We start from the raw sequence: 20477 nt of genomic DNA on the forward strand, positions 1-20477 counted from the left end.
GACCACCCAGTCACTCCCTCACTCTTCCCCAGAGGGATGAGGGAGAGAATCAGAAGGTACCAGTGAGAAAAGTGGGTTGAGATGAAAACAGTTTAGTAAGTAAAAGAAGGAAACCAAGAGAAACGAAACCAAGTAATAATAAAATAAACCAAAACCCTTACCCAAAACCCAGTTGCTCACCACAAGCCAGCTGATACCCAGCCAGTCCCTGAGGAGTGGCAACCCTTGCAAACTGCCACCTCTTTTGTTGCTGAGATGACACATTTTAGTGTGGGATATCCCTTTGGAAGTCTGCAAGCTCTGCTCAGCAGTAACTAAATCAACCCCATGTTATCAGCACTGTTTTGGTCACAAATCCAGAACACAGCAGCATATGTGCTACTATGAAGAAAATTAACTGTCCCAGCGAAAACCAGCACAACACAGTTCACATGTAAAAGGGTATGCAATATGTATAATAAAGATTCAATTATTAAGTAAGCCTGAGATAAAAATATTACTGTGTTTATTGTAATTAAATTTTGAATAATTTTTCTCCCCTCATGCTCAGTACCTTATACTTTGTAGTTTCTGAATCTGTTTTGTTTTTGAGATTCTAGTATTCTGATAACCTCCATTTTAAATTTTAAACATACCTGACTGCTGTAAATGTTCAGCTAATTAATATCTGAATTGTCAGTAGAAGTTTACTTTTCTTTATGTACCTACAGAGTTTGCTTTAATTAAAAGTAATTGAATGAGGCAACTGAGAAGTCATATTAGTTTAACAAAAGAAAAAAAACCCACTATGGTACCAGATTTCTAAGAAAGTGGTGTTTGCTGCTTACGTTATGTTTTGCAATAAAGTAGTATCAATAAATGTTTAAGGTGTACATACAGGCTCTGACTTCTCTTTTTTAATTCACATGAGCTTACTCAGTAACATATGTGAACTGAACAGCTCATAGCCTGAAATGGAAAAATCTCTATTGTAATTATTACCATCTTCATTTTATGCCCTGCAACTTTTCATAGACCATTTAAAAGAAAAAATTCATACCTTTATTTTTTCTTCTGGGTATCTTGGTAAAGGAAGGATCCTGAGAAACAATCCTTTTAACAAATGAGAGAGTTAATTTGAAAATGTGTGTTGGAGTCCTTCCAAATCCATAGTGAGGTCAGGAATTTTCAAAATTAATCCAATACTTCAATTTGAATCCACCTTTCAGATGCCAAAGCAAGCCCACTAAAAGTATGTGACAAATGCAGTTAATTCTTACAGTGCAGTAACGACACACATTAATTTAACTTCCCACAACAAACAGGTGACTTCAGGATACAAAGCCACAACGATCAGTAATGCACTTCCTGCCCCATTCCTGGACCCGTTACTGTCTCCTTCACTCATGGAGGACTCTGAGCTAAGGCAGCTGGTCCTGGAAATCCTGCATAACCTCATTGATCGGCACGACAACAGAGCGAAGCTCAGAGGGATACGGTACTGCTTTTTGTTTGCTTTGGCCTAGTTGAAATTCTAGTTTAATACCTGAATGATAAGTACTGTTGATCTTTAAATACTATTCCTAACGTGAAATTTTGATGTACTGTTTTGGTAAATGCACAGTGTCTTTTATTGATGGCAGGCATTTTACAGGTAAGCCTCAGTGCTCCTACCCTAAATAACCACTTCAAATATCTGCTAGTTTAGCTGTGGAAGACAGAATATGTTATTTTATGTAGCAAAAAAAAATGTGATTGTCATAATTCTGTTTATTGTTCTCCCTCTTCAACTGAAATTGGAATACAATTGTTAAGACTGGATATAATTAAAAGGGAAATTGCATCAGATTTGTTTGAATAGTTCCTATATTTCACATCCTCTTCCTTTCCAACTTTTTTTTTGCTAAAATGATATTTTTCTTACGTTTGTAGAATAATACCAGATGTTTCCGATCTAAAGATAAAACGAGACAAGATTTCAAGGCAGGATGTGAGCTTCATGAAAAAGGTAATAGAGTGAAACATCACTTTTTTTATCTAGAAATAAAGTAACTGAACTAGTTATTTTGATTGTCTTCTACAGTTGTATTTTTGCAAGAAGTTGCAAAGATCAGTACCAAATGATTTTAATCAAATTACAGTGATTTCAATGTTGAGGTGCTCTAGATACTTTAACGATGGTTCCATGAAATAAAATTGCCATGTATGTCTTAGGTGAAAACCCTTGTATGCATGAAATTAGACAGAGAATTAAAAGAATGAAAGAGGATAAAATACATGTGTACACATGCATACACAAACAAGTATGATTAACCAATATTACCACTAGTTTCTAACAACAGCTTCTTTATAAACACAGTACTGTTCTATTTTATGCAGAGAATTGCATGAATACTGCACTGTCAGATGTTGGCATTCATTTCCTGTTGAAATATTAAAAAAAATAATTTTCCATTTATGAAAAGGAGGATTCTAAGTTGACCCTGCTTGGAGTAGAGAGTTGGACTAGAAGACCTTCAAATACCCTTTCTAATCTAAATTATTCTATTATTTTAATATCATTTTCCCTTTTATGTCTTTTATAGCATGGTCAGCAGTTGTACAGACACATCTACTTAGGCTGCAAAGAAGAAGACAATGTCCAAAAAAACTTTGAACTCCTGTTTACATCTCTAGCTCTAACCACAATTGAACTGGCCAATGAAGAAGTGGTTATTGACCTCATTCGATTAGCTATTGCCTTGCAGGTATGAGACTGAGCTGGTGGTGTGTTTGTTGACTGACAATTTATATTTGTAATTGGATATGTGAGTAACTTGTTTTGTTTGTATATTGATCTTCAAACTGGAAATCTCATCATTTGGTCCAAACATGTTTGAGCCACTAAGGAAGTACACTTTGTACATGCCACTTATTATAGGGAAAGCTTCAGCTAATCAGTTTTGTAACAAATTTCTACAGCGTGTGCTGTTCAGGAAAAGTAGCAGATGTGGAAATTTGTTGAAATGTTTCCTAGAATCACTGATATTTGTTAGCAGATTGAAAAGGTGTTCTTACAACATGTCATTGTGCATCAGTGTTCTGTATAAAAGGTATGAACTGTCCTTGCCTTGGATGAAAGCTTTTGTGTAATCGATTGGTTGGGAATATTTGTCAAACCAAGCTATTTAATCTCACCTTAGAGTAAAATTCTGTTAGTGTGTTGATAGGCTTTATTCCTTAACATTTTGTTAAAAAAATCATACATTATCTCATACTTGCATACAGTCTTCAGGGAAACTGTCAAACTTACTAAGTTTGTCTGTGTTGAAATCAAAGCATTAAAAAAAATAAAGGAGTGCTAACATGTGCCCTGGAAATTTGATGAAATCAGGCCCTGTATTCCCAGTTCTCTCTGTCATTAATCTTATTCCCAAATGTGCATCTGTATTATGAAACCTCTGAAATGCAGTGTGCATCCTTAATTATAAAATTTGTCACTGAACCAAATCCTTACTTAATGAAAATGACATTAGGAGTTTTACTAGAGCAAAAATAATGCAGTCTGAATAAACATAGAAATGCTAATAAGGATGAAATAATTCCCTTTATGGTGCTGTATCTGTGACTCACACAGGTGATCTTTGTGATTAAACTGCTATTTCTAATTTTCCTGAAAAATGTTTTGATGAGGAGGTGGTAAGTACAAGAGATTACCAGTTATAAACCAGTACTTCCTTTTTGAGAAACAGAATTTTGAGTTGAGTAAATTTATTTCTCTTCATAGTGATTGAATTTTTAAGCTTTTTAACTTCAGATCAATATATTTGTAATTCAGGAGTGAGCTAAAAGACTAGAATTTTAAGATGAGAGGTATCAAATACTAAGTAGTAGCAGATCGTCATCATATGTCTGGTAGTGTTACTAATAATAAATTTGACTTCCATATATTCAGGACAGCCTGTTAACTTTGGAAAGCATAATGCTATCCCTTGTATTTCAGGACATTGCCATCATCAACGAGGATAATCTGCCAATGTTTAATCGTTGTGGTGTCATGGCGTTGGTTGCAGCCTATCTAAACTTTCTGAGTCAGATGATTGCAGTTCCTGCCTTTTGTCAGCATGTCAGCAAGGTAACACATAATTAAATAAGTCATTTATGACACTACACATTCTACTGTAAAATGGGTAAATAACTTGTATCAAGTAGTGGCTTATGGTCTTGTTCTCCCATATTTGTGTCCACTGACATTGCTCTTGGTCTTCAGTCTCTGATGGCATTATTTGCTGACTCTTCAAATTATAAACAGAATAAACTTCTCTCAAAGTATAGCATTTTTACTTTGTTTATAGTACCATATATAATGGGCTAAATCCTCATCTGGTATAAGACTTTACAGCCTCAATGGCTTGGGTGAAAAAGTACTGACAGGTACAAGACCATGAGAACCAGATTTTTAGTCTAAAGGGTGAGTGCCAGAGTCTCTTTCTCTGGTTAAAAGAAATTCTAAAGGCCTCATTTGTGCTGAGATAGATGTGTTAGTGAGAGTTAGTTATTGGAGAAAACAGCTGTGGAACTACTCCATTTGTACTGTTTGTCTTGTGTTTTTTTCAGGTCATTGAAACCAGAAGTGTGGAAGCATCTTATTTTCTCCCAGAAACAATTTTCAAAGACAAATGCAAGTAAGGAGATACAAAATGTCAATTAGTGGACAGTGAAGTACCTCTTTTACTATTAAAATTCAGACATCACTGAAATATGTTACATATGTGAAAAATAATTTAGGGGTTTAGTAGTGTACAGGGTAGGCAGAAGAAACTCAAATATTGAAAGCATGTGCGTGTATAGGGGGAAAAAAAGGTGGGTTTCAGACTTTTTTATTGTAGTCAGAGGCACTTACACCCTCACAAGATGATGCTTGGGTGTGCGTGCTAACACAGCCAAATGCATTTTCACTGAATCACAGAATGGATGAGGCTGGAAGGCATCTCTGCAGGTCATCTGGTCCCTGCTTAAGCAGGGCCACATCCAGATGGCTTTGGAATATCTCCAAGGATAGAGACTCCACAACCCCTCTGGATAACCTGTGCCAGTGCTTGGTCACCCTCACAGTAAAGAACTGTTTCCTGATATTCAGCCAGAACCTTCTGTGTTTCAGTTTGTGCAATTGCCTCTGGCTCTGTCACAGAGCAGCACTGACAAGCCTTTCCACCCTCTCTCCCTTAAGGTAGTTGTACACATTGATAAGATCCACCTTCTTTTCTCCATGCTGAACTGTTCCAGCTCTCTCTCTCTGTCTTCATTGGAGAGATGCTTCAGTCCCTTAATCCACCTTAGTGGCCCTTTGTTGGACTCCCTAAAGTAAAGGCTCACCTTCCCTGGCAACTGCAGCACCTGACTCAATAGTCCAGTGTGGCCTTACCAGAGCTGAGTAGAGGGGTAGGATCTCCTTCCTCGACCTGCTGACAATGTTCCTCCTGTCAGTCAGGATACAGGATGCAGCCCAGGATACCTCAGTCTTTTTTGCCACAAGGGCACACTGCTGGCAAATGGCAAATATTACTGTTGATATTAATTAATTACTATTAATATTACTATTGCTCTGCAGGCGTTTTTTTTTATTTAACAAAGACTATTTTCTCTCAAGATGTAGCAGAATAGATGAGGAACATATTTCGGATAACCAGTAAGTGTTGAGGTAATTTAAAATAATGCAGAGGTGTTGAATAAACTAAATTTGGGTGTATATTCATTCCTAAAAAACTGAGCAAGCTTCATTTCCATCAAATCATTACCATTGGTTGCTCACAGACATTGGAGGAATATTTTCTGTAACCAACAAATACCTGTGTGTAGACAATAATTTCAAATATATATTTTGACAGTCTCCCAAAATCCTTAGAGAAGCATGAAAAAGACTTATTTTTCCTGACGAACCAGATTGCAGAATCATTAGGAGGCAGTGGATACAGTGTGGAAAGATTGTCAGTTCCGTATGTACCCCAGGTAACAGGTAAGTGCTGATTAGTAGCAACACCACAAAGTACCAGTTATTAAGAACGCTTTCTCAATGTGTTGTGTGCCTATGAAATGTAATGTGACTGCTTGGCAACAAAACCTAATCAGATCATTTTGTCTTCTCAGGATGGGGTGTTTTTTTCTCATTAACTACTCTATGAAACTGTAAAAAGTTTCAACTATTTGTCCTTTTAAGGTTGGTTTTTTTCCTTAAAGAAAGGAAGAGGGGCAGAAAGGCCTTGAACCCACTTTGACTCTTTTTAATGAAGTCTTTGCTTTCAAAAGACTACCTGTGTTAGTTTGAGAATATACAAGCCAGCATACTTTATTCTTTTTATGTAAACACTAAATGAAAGATATTCCATGCTTTTGCCATATGGTCTTGTTCTGAGTTATTTGCCTTAGATAAATTCTAAATGAGCAGATGCTAATTTAGTCAAGAATGGGATGTTTTTCTCCATTAGATACCTATGCAAGCTTAGTGTCAGGTAACAGTAGAAATGCCTGAGGAAGGTTTCTGGGAGTTCCAGCTACGCAGGCTGCGTGAATAGTGTGTGGAGGACTAGCAAGTATGTGACATTACGTGCTTTTGGCTTTTAATATACTTTCAACAGCCAATTGAGCAACTTACTCAAAAAATGGTTTGAAGAATTTTTTTTCTTAACAATGTGTGTTTTGTGGCTCTATGTAACCAGTTGCTATTGTAAACAGACTGTGGGACACCCCAGCCTGAAGCATGGACCTTTTTAAAGCAGAAAAATGTGACTTCTCTGGTCTGTAGCTCCCACATAGGAAGAATCATAGTACACAGGGACAGTGAATGCCAGATCTGTCATTCTTGCAGTCTGATTCAGAGACATTGCTGCCTGCTCTTGAGTGTCTTTTTTGGATAGCTGCTATGGGAGGAATTGAGTTCTGCAAACAGCACGTGTGGATTTGTCCCAAATGCTAGCAGGCACACTAGTGATATGTTCTGACACAGCTACAATGTCTATGTTTTCTGTTGCTGGTTGTCTTCTAGAAAGGATAATGTTCCTATCCTTCACAGATTTCTTCTTCTGGCATCCAGAAAAACAATTAACTTTATATTTTAGTATTGGCAGAAGAGGTAGCCAGCAAGTAAGGAAACGTTACTGACTTTGAGTAAATGAGAATGGAATGAGAAAGATAGATTGGTTTGAAATTTATGTTAAGCCTCTTCTAGAAATCAGGGTGTATTTGTGCCCAAATGACCTTGTTAGGGTTTTCTTGGATATTTTGCTGAAAATGCATTCCTACACAGGAGGACATGAAAGTTCTGACAGCGAGATTAAGTGAGTTTACCTGCAAGTATGTGATTAACTGCCTCTGCACGTGATGAGAAATTGCCATATTTAGTCCTAAATCTTAGTATATGTGAGTCAGATGGGTTTGGGTTTTTTTGTAATTTTTTTGTAAAGAGCAGCAACCAAAACTCGCTCCTTGTCTGTTGCCATAGCTAATAAATACATTAATATCTAATCCTGTGGAATATTGAGCTTCCAAGGTTTTCTTTTAACTAAATCAGGAACAAATGGATATTTTGGAATTCCTAAGCTTTTAATTTTTTAATGCAATGAAATGTTTAATTTCTGCTATTAATATTATAATGCTAGAATGTAGTGTTTCAAAAGAAATCATTAATCTTAGTAAAAAATTAATCCATTTTTCTATATTCCTGTGAAATCTAGGGTTGAACCCAAAAAGCCAGTAAATATTTCATCGTGATTATTTCTGGTATTTCCAAATATCAGTGACACAATGCTTAACAATGGCTTGTAGACATAATTTTGTCATCCTGTCTTTGTTTCATGTTTTGATATTTCTTGTCAGTTTGAAAGACATTCATATCTGCAGGTTTTTTTATCTGCCTTTTTCTCTTCTTTACTTTGGGGAGAGAGAAAACTGGTAATTTAAATGTACTTTTAATAATTTTTTTTGTCAGTACATATATATATTTTTTTAATTCAGTTCTATTTCCATCAGGCAAAAAACCTCATAAATGCAAACACAAGTCAAAAGGTAAAAATGAGTTGTAGGTCAACCTGCTCTCCTGCTGCCTGTGGTGTCTCTATAGGATGTGCACTGTCAAAAAATGCTTTTAGAAGGCCTTTAGATCTTTAGGCCAGAAATTGTGTTGTACTTGGTGTACTTAGTGTTTTCATATGCTTCTTTTTGTTCATCTCCTTGAAATGCCTGTAGCGCTGTTAGCTGCTGTGAGGTTTACCTTTGTGTTTACTCTTGATTTGAAACTCTACAATGGTAGTAGCTTCCTGTTTTCTTTTCCTGAGCAGGTAGTAGGGCTAGAGGTATCATTTTTGTGATGGTACTAATTACCTCTTTGAGTGACATTGCAAGAACTTGTAGAAAGTTGGAAGAAGCTCTCAATTGTTCAAAGAATGAAGAGTTATCTTATTCACTGGCTGTTCAGGATAAAGGTCCATTAGCAGAACATGTGTATGTGCATATGTTCTGTCTGCATCCCAGTAGCTGTGTGCATCCCACCAGGACTGGGCTTAGACACTGTCTTCCTACCAGCTGTCTCCTGGTTCCCAATCTCCCCAGTCACTGGCACCTGAGCATGTGAGTCCTTCAAGTGCCACAGCCCCAGTCCAGCTGCTGGTACAGATCCCCCTTGCACACTGTGATGCCCATGTGCATGTCCATGGATCCCAGTCAACCCCCCAGGCTTCATGGTCTTCCTGACAGCTGACCTGGGCCTCCTGGTCTCTCCAGGGGCCTGCCCCTCAGGAACACACAGAGCCAGACACACACGGTCACCCCTCGCTCCCAGACCACTTGGCCTATTTGCCTGCTGGTCCGGCTTGATGTTCCCTCATGATCACGTGGGAATCATCATGCTGTGCACCTTTGCTTGCTCCAGACCCACCAGGCCTCTGACCTGTGGTCTGACTCCAGTTACTGTGCTCAGACCCCCATGCACATAACTGCACAAAGAATAGAGTTCCTCACCCAGGAAAAGAGGCACTTTAAAGATCATCTAGTTCCAAACCCCCCTGCTATGGGCAGGGACACCTTCCACTAGACCAGGTTGCTCAAAGCCCCATCCAACCTGGCCTTGAACACTTCAAGAGACAGGGCAGCCCCAGTTCCTTTGGGCAGCCTGTTCCAGTACCTCACCACTGTCACAGTAAAGAATTTATTCCAAATATCCAATCTAAATCCACCCTCTTTTAGTTCGAAGCCATTCCCCCTTGTCCTATTCCTACATGCCCTTGTGAAAAGTGATCAGCCAGTGAGGTGGATGCAGAGAGCAGCTCCTGTTGCCCCATGGTGTGGGTGCCACTCCCCAGGCCACGGAGCCAAGGCTCCTGGGACAGGCCTGTCAGGGGCTGGGGCAGTGGGTGTTGGGGCTGTCCTGGTGCCTCTGGGCTCCTTTGTGTGTATGGAAATGAGCTTTGTATCATATAACAGAAAAAATGGAAACTTTCACCATTTTTTTAGCCACTTAATATGTTGAAATAAGAGACAAATGGGTATTTTTCTCAGTCAAGTACAGTGAAGCATCCATTACAAAAATGATTTCTATCCAAAGTAGCCCCAAAAATGTATCTTGTGGTGTTTGTGTGTCAGTTACAGAGAGAGCAGCAAGATGGCAGCAGAGATGTAGTTTTGTCTTGTGTTTTCTTTTGAGGGCTGAGGTGCTTTCCTCAGACTCTATATATTGGGTCATGTACCAGCAAGCCATCAGGGATTAAAAATTAAGTAAATCCTTCAGAATGCCACTTCAAATGCTCAGGGTCTCTGGGAACCTGGCAAATATAGCTAGAATTCAGGTGTTTCCCACTAATCTTGTTCTTTCACTGCCTCTTGATCTTAAAATGACATTTCATTTATGTGATTTCTGAAAGTTTTTTCTGATTTTTAAAAGCTGAGGATGTTCAGCTCTGCTGGAATGAATTCTGTTTGTTCATGCTCAATATTTGCACAGCAAAAGCACTTTGCTAGAAGTGGCTTAAACAAAGCTTGTAGAAGAACCAGCATAAATTACCTTGTGGTGGGGGAATTTTAAATCCTTCTCTCAGTCTTAGTTTCAAGTGCCTGTAGGTGCTTCTAACTGTGTGCAGTGCAAGTCATCAAATAATAGTAGCCAGGTCCAAATGGCTTGATCTTGGCTAAAATTTAAAATGTGACATTGCAATTCATGGTTTTGTAAATGAGATACACAAAAGTCAGACCTCTTGAGTCTCTCTTTATTGAAGGATTCTCATGACATGTCTTAAAATACATTTTTACTGTTTATTAAAATCTCATGTTAATATACTAAACATTAAAAATGAGAAAAGATTATTGCTGCACTGCCTCAGGAATGGAGTCACAGAAGGAAAATCCATCAACTGATGGATGGTTCGATCATAATCTGCTTATGCATTAATGAAATTGTTGTGCTGCTTTTAGTATCAGCACAGTTGGTCTTATTCTGACAACTTTTTAGGCCAGCTGGACCTGCTAAAATCTTTGTAGGAAGTGTGAAATGGAGAGAATTTTTTTCACCCAGTAGATTTTTAGACTTGCTGAATATGGTACTTGTAGCAACAAGAATAAGGAAGGATTGTTGTTCATTTCCATTCAGAAATCTATTTCTTCTGTTAATGAGTCATCTTCCAAGAAGCCCTTTTCTGTTTCAGAATACCTTCAGATTAAGACCTTAATATTTAAATTTCACAACCAACAAAATAAGTTCAGGCTTTTGTAAAGAACTCTGCAGCTATATATCATCATGTGCTATGTTACTTATTATGCATTTGAATAAGAGCTCATCTCATTTTTTTAAATTCTGGGCTTTCAAGGGAAAGTTGGCAAGATCTGGGGTGAGAAAGAGACAATAAAAACGTTATTTTCTTTCATATTTAGTAATTTAAAGCCGTAACTGATCATTTTTTCACAACTATTCAAATGATAAAATAGATGATCGTGGGTAAAATAGGCATATAGAAACAAATTTGCATCTCATGGGTAGAAATTTGATTGATCATGTTTCAAGTGTTACACAAAAAGTGAGAGAAGTTGTTTTTCTGCTAGATGAGGACAGACTCTCCAGGAGAAAAAGCATTGTGGACACAGTGTCTCTTCAGGTGGATATTCTGCCTGGCAACAACACAGAGGATAAGGTATGAAAATCCCAGAATATTTTATAGCAGCATCTTGGAGGGAGTGGGGGAATGCAAGTGAAGTTTTTCCAGAAAGTCTAATATCTGATTATTCTAGCATTGTAAATACTTCAAGGGGTTGATTTTTTTTAAGTTGTCTTTGCAGAAATGTGTTGTCAAAGACACTGGTGCTGGTCTTGCTGTATAAAAATGTTAAGTATTTTATCACTGTAGTTTTTTACAGATAGTGCTGCAGAATATGGGGTAGCAATACATATACACACTGAACAACTGATGGTTTATGAGTAAATATTCTGAAATGTTTTATCTGCCTTTTGAGGCAACCAGTAAATTCCTGTATCCGTTCATCATTTGAAGTATTTGAGAAACTTGTTCATCAACATGGGGCTGAGAGATGTAAAACCAGAGAGATGCAAGACTAGTGGTTGACCTGCCGTCTCTGAGAGGGACAGTCAGGCTTTGTGCACCATGGTGTTACAGTATCACTGTTCCCTTCCAGCAGAGTTTAGCACACAGCACTTTAAACTCACAGAAAGGATAAAGTAGCAACAAAAAGTTCATATGTAGGGTACAGGAGCTGATGCTAATTATCCCTTAGGAAGACTGCCTTATAATTAAAATTATCGCACATCTTTTGACACTTCATTTGAAGTATTTCTTAAAATAAATTTCTACTGAATCTTTTTCAAAGTTCTGCTTATTTTTATTAACCAGATTTCTGCTGGCTGCAGTGGAGATTAGCTGTTGAAATTGAGGTGTTTGTACCTCAGATGAAGTACAGATGATTCTTACCTTTGGCATATTCAAGCACAAACTGCCTAAAGACATGAGGCAGAATATGTGGACTTAGTCAAGCTGAGTGCTGTTGCAAAGGAGCAAGCTTCATTTTAGACAGAAGTGATCTATATTTTGCATGATTATTATTATTATTTATTTCTGCTTTGTGCTAATGGTACCTCAGATGATATTATGTGTTCACTTTTGTGCTTTAGCAAGGATACAGATAAAAGTTCAGGAGAAAGAAGAAAAAAAGTATTTGAAAAATAAGGGAGACAATCAGATCTCTAGCTTTCTGAAGAAAGTGAATGGTCCTCGTAGGATTGGGGGTGTTTGACATTAGTATTCATTTTAAGATTGTGTATTATATGTGGTTATATATGATTGAACAACTCTCTTGAAAGTAGAATTAAATGAATGAAGTTTCCACTTCAGATTTCAAGTTATTATGCTGATATTATATCAAGCATCAATATATAGACATTTTTTGAAGTGGTTGTAGTGGTTGTAGATAAATCAAAACCTTTTTATGGGTTCTCAGTTTAATATGGTCTTAATGGGGTCCAGTGTCTTGGATAATTAATTACTGGTTTACCTCTTAAAAAGAAGAATTTTATTAATCAGAAACACAGGAAGCAAAGTATTTCTCCCTTACTTATGATGTTTGTTTACAAAGCAAAGGAAGAACCAATATTTTCCAATTTACTGACTGCACCTTCGTAGCTATATATGAAATCTGGTTCTCTTGCTTTGTAGATTAGTAAGTATAACAATCCATAACTGTCAGCAGAACTAAACTGCAGAAAAAAAGGAGCATAAAGCTTTATGATTGAGAGGATTAGCTACTTACTTAATGGAAATTTTAGAATTAATGATTAATTCACCAAATGTGAATTGTATAAAAGGTGATTATTTCAGAACCTGAATACCCTTGATCTCTAGCCATATCCACAAATATTTGACACAAAGGGTATTTCACTGTTTATTAATTATTCTTTTATATATTCAGAGGTAGAGAATACAATGCTAATGTAGTAAAATGATAGAAAAGTATCATTTACAGCTCCATCTCCTGAAATAACACTTAAGTAAAAAGGAAACAGCTATTTCTGCTGGCTTTTCCCTCTACAATAGCTCAAGCCAATGAATTAAAATATTGAAAGAATTCAGAGTCTTCTGAATTGGATGAAGTAACTTTTTGCTACCTTACAGATCTCTTATCTTAAATCATATTAGACCATTCTAAACAATTAGCGTTTATAAGGAAAAATAAAAGTGCTGCCTATTTACATGTTTGAAGGATTGAAGTGAGGCGGTTCAAGCCAAGGAACCATGTTATATTCAGGTGAACACTGTTCTACCATCTAAGCATTCTCCCCTAATATCATCACAGTGGTTTCACTGTAAATATATTTACTGCTATAGAAACTCTACAGAAACTCCAGGTCTGTAGTGAATTGAAACACGAAGATCCATGAGCTGGAGCTCTTCAGAGAAATATTCGTGCGTCTTTGGTAATTTTGCAGCCCCAAGCAGTTCCTAATGAAGTACATCTGCAGCAAATGGATATTCATATCACTAGATGAACAGATTTTCTCAGTGCATCAGACATAGCTTGTTATGAAGAGCCCTTTAACTTCCGTGTTTATGACATAAGCACCAAATTATTTGGAGCCCATACTGGTACAAAGTTAGACTAAAGCAATAACCATTTTCCACTCTCCACTCTACTGCCATCTCTTTATTTTAGCATCACATTGCTGGTAACTCAACAAGTCTCAGGAACCAGTTGCTGTTATTCACATCAGTTGTTTAAGAACCCAATACTAAGACTTTACAGTATACAAACACTACAGCCTATTCCTGACCCAAAGGAGTGTTCTGCCAGAATTCAAGTCCTTTTCCGAAGTATAGTTGCTATAGAGCATCTTGACTAGAATTTGCAAAGTTTTCCTTCACCTCATTTGATAAAAAATTCCCCACTATTTGCAGTGGCTTTAAAAATGTGAATTAGTGTTCTGTTGTCTGTCACAGAAACTCCAGATAAAGCTATTAGAGACTTGTAAGGCAGAAAAGCCCTGGCCGCTTTGGCCTTCTGTATTTTTCATATTCCTTATTTTTTTGAAGCTTATATGTTATATGTGATGATTAAGGGTTTTGTTTCTTTGTGTTTAGATTGATAATACTGAAGAAATCACCTTTGAAGCTTTGAAGAAAGCCATTGGTAAGACTTATTACAGTTGTGTTTATGCAGAATAGTTCTCAATTACTATGGAATTGCTAGAAAAAAAGGAATGGCCAGAATAACATAATGAAAACATTACATTTGTTTCTCTTCAGCTAGTAAATTTGTTTAAAACTTCAGTTATTTATTTCTAAATTTCTGAAATGATACTTTGATAATGTTAGTGAATTCATTTTCTGAAGTTAATGGGACTCAATGAAAAGCATCTGGAAATGCCTGTCATCTGTTAAATTTGCCTTACAGGCCAAGCCATAAATAACATGAGATTTGCAAGCTATATTGGATGATTATTTATAAAGCAACTTAAATATTTTTTATGTATTAAGATTTTAAGGTCTTCAATGCATTCAGAAAACAGATTGTAAGGTGCACATTGTGGACTTCAAAAACACTCAGATTTTTTAAAAGAACATTTCTGTAACAAGTGACCCAGCTACAAGAACACAGAATTACTCGAATTCCTTATTTCATATTACTATAAGTAATTACTAATTAATGCTGTCTAGTCCACTAAAATCCTGTTCAAAATATGGATTAAACATGGGTGTGTTAAACAATAGACACTGATATTTTAAACAATAATTTAATCTGTCAGTCTTCCAAATGTGCCTAATTCCGCGAGGTACTTAAATTCATTAGATGCTGGAAAGTTCCAGCTGCTTGTAAGTTCACTCAGTCTATGGAGGTTGAACTCACTTTTCCCAAATTCTAATAGAAAATTCTGGCCACCTGTCAGCATGATACCGGGAGGCAGGATGCTTCCTTCTTCTGAGTCTGAACCAGCGTGCACCCAAGTGCAGGCCTGAGTCCAGGCAATAAAGCAAAAGGGAGTATAGATGTACTCATAATTAAAGCACTTAGTAAGAAAGGGGCCAAACTGGGTCCTCAAACCAGCTCCCTGAAATTTTATCTGCATTTCACTAGAGGCAATACCAGATGACACCTTACTTGAGAATGGGTGCATCACTTCAAGCACAGTGCTTTTTCTGCAGTGCACATATGAACGTTTATATCACTTATACTTGATAGGCAAAGATTGCAGTTGTCTCTATTTTTTTATTATTCTTTTAAGATAACAATGGACTTGAAGAACAGGAAAAGGAAAAAAGGCGTCTTGTGATTGAAAAGTTCCAAAAAGCGCCATTTGAAGAAATCGCAGCCCAGTGTGAAACCAAAGTGAGTTTCTGGAAACTGTTATACAGCACTGAAGAAATTGATGTAGGCATTAATGGGGATGTGCTGGCTGCAGGTGATTTATGTTGTGTCACTGCTGCTGTTACTTGTAAAGAAAAAGTTCAGTTCTTTGTTTTGTCTCCACTGTTGTCAATGTTGGGAGATTCCAGTAACTTTAAAGCATGCTTTTGGTTGTTCCTAGACCGTTTGGAAAGGAATGGATATCTCATATATTCTTCACCCTAATGCTTTCCTTGCTATCTTTGAAATCCACATTCACAGTCCGTTCCTATTTCGTTCTGGGATAACTGGAGCAGTATTTACCCCACTATATATTTTGAACAACTAAATGTATTTCAGGTTTGCTAAACTCCTGTCTGCAACAGCAGAATTTGCTATATAATTCCTGGCACTCCAGGACAGGCTCACTCAATCTCAGATGCATCTTCAAGGCTCAGAATGCTTTCAGCAGTGAGAAAACGGGACAGGAATTGCTGCCTAGATTTGCATGTGGCAATGCAGAACACACTCACTGAGTATGGCCTGGCACATTCATCGGAGCTCAGTTCAATATATAGGAGCTAATAATTCAATTTTAATTTTTCTTCCCTAGGCAAACTTACTTCATGACAGACTTGCACAGATACTGGAACTCACCATTCGGTAAGGCTTTATGCAGGAAGAGTGTCATGAGTGAAAAATGAGTTATAAAACAATTGTGGCTACTTTCAGTTGGTTATGTCATGGTGTTCATAAACACATGTAATAGGGAGAAAATAATGGGCTTAACTGTGTGCTGTGGTTGAACCCTGGTAGGCATTTCAGCCTCACATAACCACTGGCTTACCCCTCCTCAGTAGGATGAGAAAGAGAATTGGAAGGGTAAAAGTGGGAAAAAGCATGGGTTGAGATAAGAACAGCTTAATAGGTAAAGCAAAAGTCCCACATGCCAGCAAAGCAAAATAAGAAATTCATTCACTTCCCATGGGTGGGCAGGTGTTTAGCCATCTCCGGGAAATCAGGGCTTGTTGGGAAGACAAATGCCTGAATGTCCTTCCTATCCTACTTCTTTGCTTAAAGCTCTTATTGGTGAGCATGACACCACATGGTCTGGGATATCCCATGGGTCAGTTGGGGTCATCTGTCCCATCTGTGTCTCCTCCCAGCTCCTTGCCTGCTTCCAGCCCTCACACTGGCACAGCAACGTGAGCAGCAAAAAAGGCCTTGATTCTGTGTAAGCTCTGCTCAGCAATAACACAAACATCCCTGTGTTATCAACACTGTTCCCAGCACAAATCTAAAACACAGTCCCAGACCAGCTAATGTAAAAAGAATTCTCAGTCCCAGCCAAAAACAGTACACTGAAAAAAAGTACTCTTCATCACTTTGATTTTCTTCCTATTTTGAATCTTTTTTATAATGAAGACTCTCCAGAAACCATGTCACAGTGTCTCACAGTCTTACAGTATTTCTGTGTCTATCAGTAGTGTTGCAGAATGCTGTTGTTTTCCCATTGCTGCATCTGTTTGAGAATGTAATTAGATACAACCCAAAATAGTACATGGCATTATTACAGAGCTGTGTGCATCCATTGTTCAGAATAAATAGTATTTATTAGCAATAAAATGCATTTGGGTAGTTTTGTAACATCAGTGAAATTGATGATATAGATGAGAATACAAAAATCCCTGGGGCATGGTAATTTCATTAGAATTTCAGGAGGAGGATAAAATACTGTTGGTTGGGGGTGGGGGGATAGTTTACTCTTGTTTCTCAGCAATTAGTGTGTAAAATTATAACAAAGCAATCCATGTAATTATAAATTACATATATTGATTGTGCTTCTCACACAGTCCTCCGCCTAGCCCCTCAGGAACGATGACCATTACTGCTGGACATGCTCATTACCATTCTGTTCCAGTCTATGAGATGAAGTTTCCAGATCTTTGTGTGTATTAAGTGTCTTCTGAAGTCTGCTGGACATTATTTAGAATAGAGTACAATAGAAAGAACAAGATGAGTTTTCAAATTTTATTGTTTACTGTATCTAAACTAAGTAATATAATGATGGACATGAGCCAAATACAGATTACTTTAGCCAAATTCATGAAATTGTCTTGAATTGTTTTCTTCTGTAATATATTGTAAGTTAGGTTTTTCATAGATCATGTTTCATTTTCATATTTGAGTACATGTAAAAGTCAGACATAAAACTTGTCTTGCCATACAGGGGAATATTTCAGTTACTCTAGGAATTTGTGTTGCTGCAAATTCCTTTAATTGGAGATACTGTAACTGAAGAACCTGTTAAATCTTTTTTTTTTCCCTTTTTTTTTGGTTGGTTGGGTTTTTTTCTCATCCCCACCTCAATTCTATGTCTAACTAGAATGCTTTTGCCTTGCTTCATCTCATTAAATGTAACCAGTGGAGCACTACTGTAGCTCCCTTTTGTTCATACTGTCATAGCTAGTCAACTTGTTTGCTTTGAAATATATGGAAAAAAACCAATACCTTACATGTGTTCAAGTACAACAAATGAATTAATGGACACTTGTTAAGTATTTTTTGGATGCATCACATAACATGCTTTTTAGGTAGATATGCCCAGTATATGTCCTGTGTTTCTTGCTAAAAGTTTAATGCTTTGCATAAGAGAGGAGAAATCTCCTCTCAAAGCAAGAAATTGTGCAATATTTTTCGTGTCTTAAGGTGTATGGTTTACAGACTGTACTTTTGAAAACATAGTAGTATTTTACTGTCTGCTTTAGTATAAATACACGAGAGATATATTTAGTATAGCAGAAAATAAACTGAGGGCATTTTAAATAATAATTAATGAAATTATAAATATATTCTATGAGGCATTTCTCTGTAGTTTATTACAGCTTTTTAGTGATATTTAGAAATTGAAAGAAAACTAAATGAAACCATTTAAAGATCAAGAATTTATTACATATATTTTCAAGCAAAAGCATTTTTAGAGATGCATCTCTGTGTTTGTTTTTGTTTCATTTCTCAAAACTTTAAGGTAACTTTCATAGGTTTATGTATCTGAGCATACTATTAAATGTAAATAAAGTAAAAGTGATACAGGAAATCACTGACATTTGATGATAATTGCCAAGACTGTCTTATGACTCACTAAATTCTGCAGGCAAAAAAGAAAAACAGCATTCATTGATGCCATGCATATTAAGTTTGAAGTCCCTTAATCTCTCTGAATCTGACTGAAGCAGCACAAACATGAATGAATGCTCTCAAAAATCTGTAATAAATGTAGACATTTAATTTAGCCAGTGGTTTGCATGAACAACGATCAGGCCGTGAACAAAGTGATCTAACTTCAGTTAGCCCTGCTTTGAGCAGGAGCTTGGTTTAGATGACTTTCAGAAGTCCCAACCTAAATTAATCTTTGATTGCATAACTCTACCATCTGAAGGGTTATCAGCCCAGCTAATTTGCTGACTGTTTGAAGCACTTGCAAACCCACTGTAAAAAGGATTTTAAGTTTTTTGAACTGTAGTTCAGCATTCTGCTGAACTACTTTTAAAAGCCTGATGTGGCATAACATCAGACAAATATCAGCTACTTAAACCTATGAGATGACATGCTGAGACTTTCAGAAGGCATTCACAAAGCTCAAAAGGTAATTGAGACCTTCTTTTCAGTTTAACAGTGCAATCACAGCTGTTAGTGGATGACGAAACAGCCCCTTATCTACAGCATTCCGTTGCGATTTTTACTGCTGCAGCGTGTCAGCCTGATCAGACCACAGTCTACACATAAATAGGACTCTAGCCTTTAGTTTTCATTTTTTTTTTTTTTTAAGGTAAGACTAATAGCTTTTTGGCCTATATAAAAAGTGTAATTTTTTAAACAGTAAATCTAACCTAGGGATACAATGTAAAACATTTCTCCACGCTGTAATTTTTTAAGAATATCACTCGGCACTTTTGTACAAAAAGAAAATAAGGAGTCTAAGTAATAAAGAATGTACTTCTGTTTGCACTTGTGCAGTATGAAGACTATGCTGTAAATACAGGATTGTTTCTGTGATTGAATTCTGTTGCATGAATGCTGCATGTGAAAATAACTAGATTCAGCATTTCATTTTCTGTTCTTTTTATGAAGTATTTTTCATTTATGCTAATGGCAGGTTTCCATGTTTCCAGTGTTCAAATGAGCTTTGTTTGATAAATGCAGGTTTTGTGCAGGGAACAAAGAGCTTATAACACTCTGCGTGTTCACGTGATATTTAATTTCTTCCTTTCTGGAAATTCAGGGAGTCTGTAAGTTGGTAATTGGTTCACTTTGACCTTTCTAGACGTATGGGAGACAGGAGAGACTGTAAAATGTATTGTTTTGGTAGCTATTGTTATAGGTAGCTAATGAATGAAACCAAAAGAATTGAGAATGCTGTTTGTTGTACAGTATGAAGCTGCTATGTTTCACTTCTCTCTTTATGTTCTTCAGACAAGTTGCAGAGCTTTAAAAGCTCCTTATGCAAACTGGTCCTGTTTTATCTGCAACATTTTGTGCACTGTCATAATGGTTATGAATTGGTACCCAGCTGTTTAAGTGTATTCCAGTGCTTTGGGTTCTCTTTCCCATTATGTCATTTTGAAAAAAAATATAGCTTTTGTAGTGGGTCACTTTAAGGTAAATTAAATCTGTGGTAATTTCAAAAGATAGAAATAGCCTGTTGTCCAAAATCACAGTAGGGCTAATTTGTCTGTTGTTCTGATGGTCATATATTCTGTACTGTATGTAATGAACCAGTTTCAATAAATGTAAGAACACACTGTGCAATCTATATTTAAGCAATAAAATAAACCAAAATTTCAAATTATTTTTTTCTAAGGTGTGTCAGTTTATATTTACTGCTCACAGTTAAGATGTCAATGACATCATTTTTAGCATTTAAAATAGAGCTTGTTTTACACACCATTTTACTTGGTTTTGCAAATGTTACAGCACTGCAGCATTATTAAAATACTACATTTATTTACTATTAAACCATTGCTGTTTCTAAGGCCACCAGAATTTGAGAGTGCAGCGATACAAAAATAATTTTCTAAAAGCAAATAAACTTCGAGAAGATAAATAACTTGTGCTTTTCAGGCCTACTTTGCTGGTTAAAAAACCTGTTGGCT

At 36.8% G+C, this 20477-nt stretch overlaps 1 protein-coding gene across 6 annotated transcripts in view; it reads left to right on the forward strand.

Moving 5' to 3' along the window:
• Nucleotides 1-20173, forward strand: part of EFR3A (EFR3 homolog A) — a 75932-nt gene extending 55759 nt beyond the window's left edge. For 4 of the 6 annotated variants that reach the window (XM_027712030.2, XM_027712031.2, XM_027712026.2 and 1 more), the window contains 11 exons: nucleotides 1305-1477; nucleotides 1912-1987; nucleotides 2565-2726; nucleotides 3962-4093; nucleotides 4576-4643; nucleotides 5847-5974; nucleotides 11041-11129; nucleotides 14082-14130; nucleotides 15224-15327; nucleotides 15938-15987; nucleotides 18993-20173. In XM_027712030.2, coding sequence (XP_027567831.1) covers nucleotides 1305-1477; nucleotides 1912-1987; nucleotides 2565-2726; nucleotides 3962-4093; nucleotides 4576-4643; nucleotides 5847-5974; nucleotides 11041-11129; nucleotides 14082-14130; nucleotides 15224-15327; nucleotides 15938-15987; nucleotides 18993-19110 — 1149 coding nt within the window. In that variant the 3' untranslated portion in view covers nucleotides 19111-20173. Of the gene's footprint in view, nucleotides 1-1304; nucleotides 1478-1911; nucleotides 1988-2564; nucleotides 2727-3961; nucleotides 4094-4575; nucleotides 4644-5846; nucleotides 5975-11040; nucleotides 11130-14081; nucleotides 14131-15223; nucleotides 15328-15937; nucleotides 15988-17177; nucleotides 18460-18992 lie in introns of those variants that run through there. The other 2 variants (XM_027712029.2, XM_027712028.2) reach the window with 2 other exon arrangements.
• The last annotated feature ends 304 nt before the right edge of the window (nucleotides 20174-20477 follow it).

This window comes from Pipra filicauda, unplaced genomic scaffold (genome assembly GCF_003945595.2).
Source record: "Pipra filicauda isolate LSUMZ 115617 unplaced genomic scaffold, ASM394559v2 scaffold245_size1146780_pilon, whole genome shotgun sequence".
Classification (NCBI taxonomy): domain Eukaryota; kingdom Metazoa; phylum Chordata; class Aves; order Passeriformes; family Pipridae; genus Pipra; species Pipra filicauda.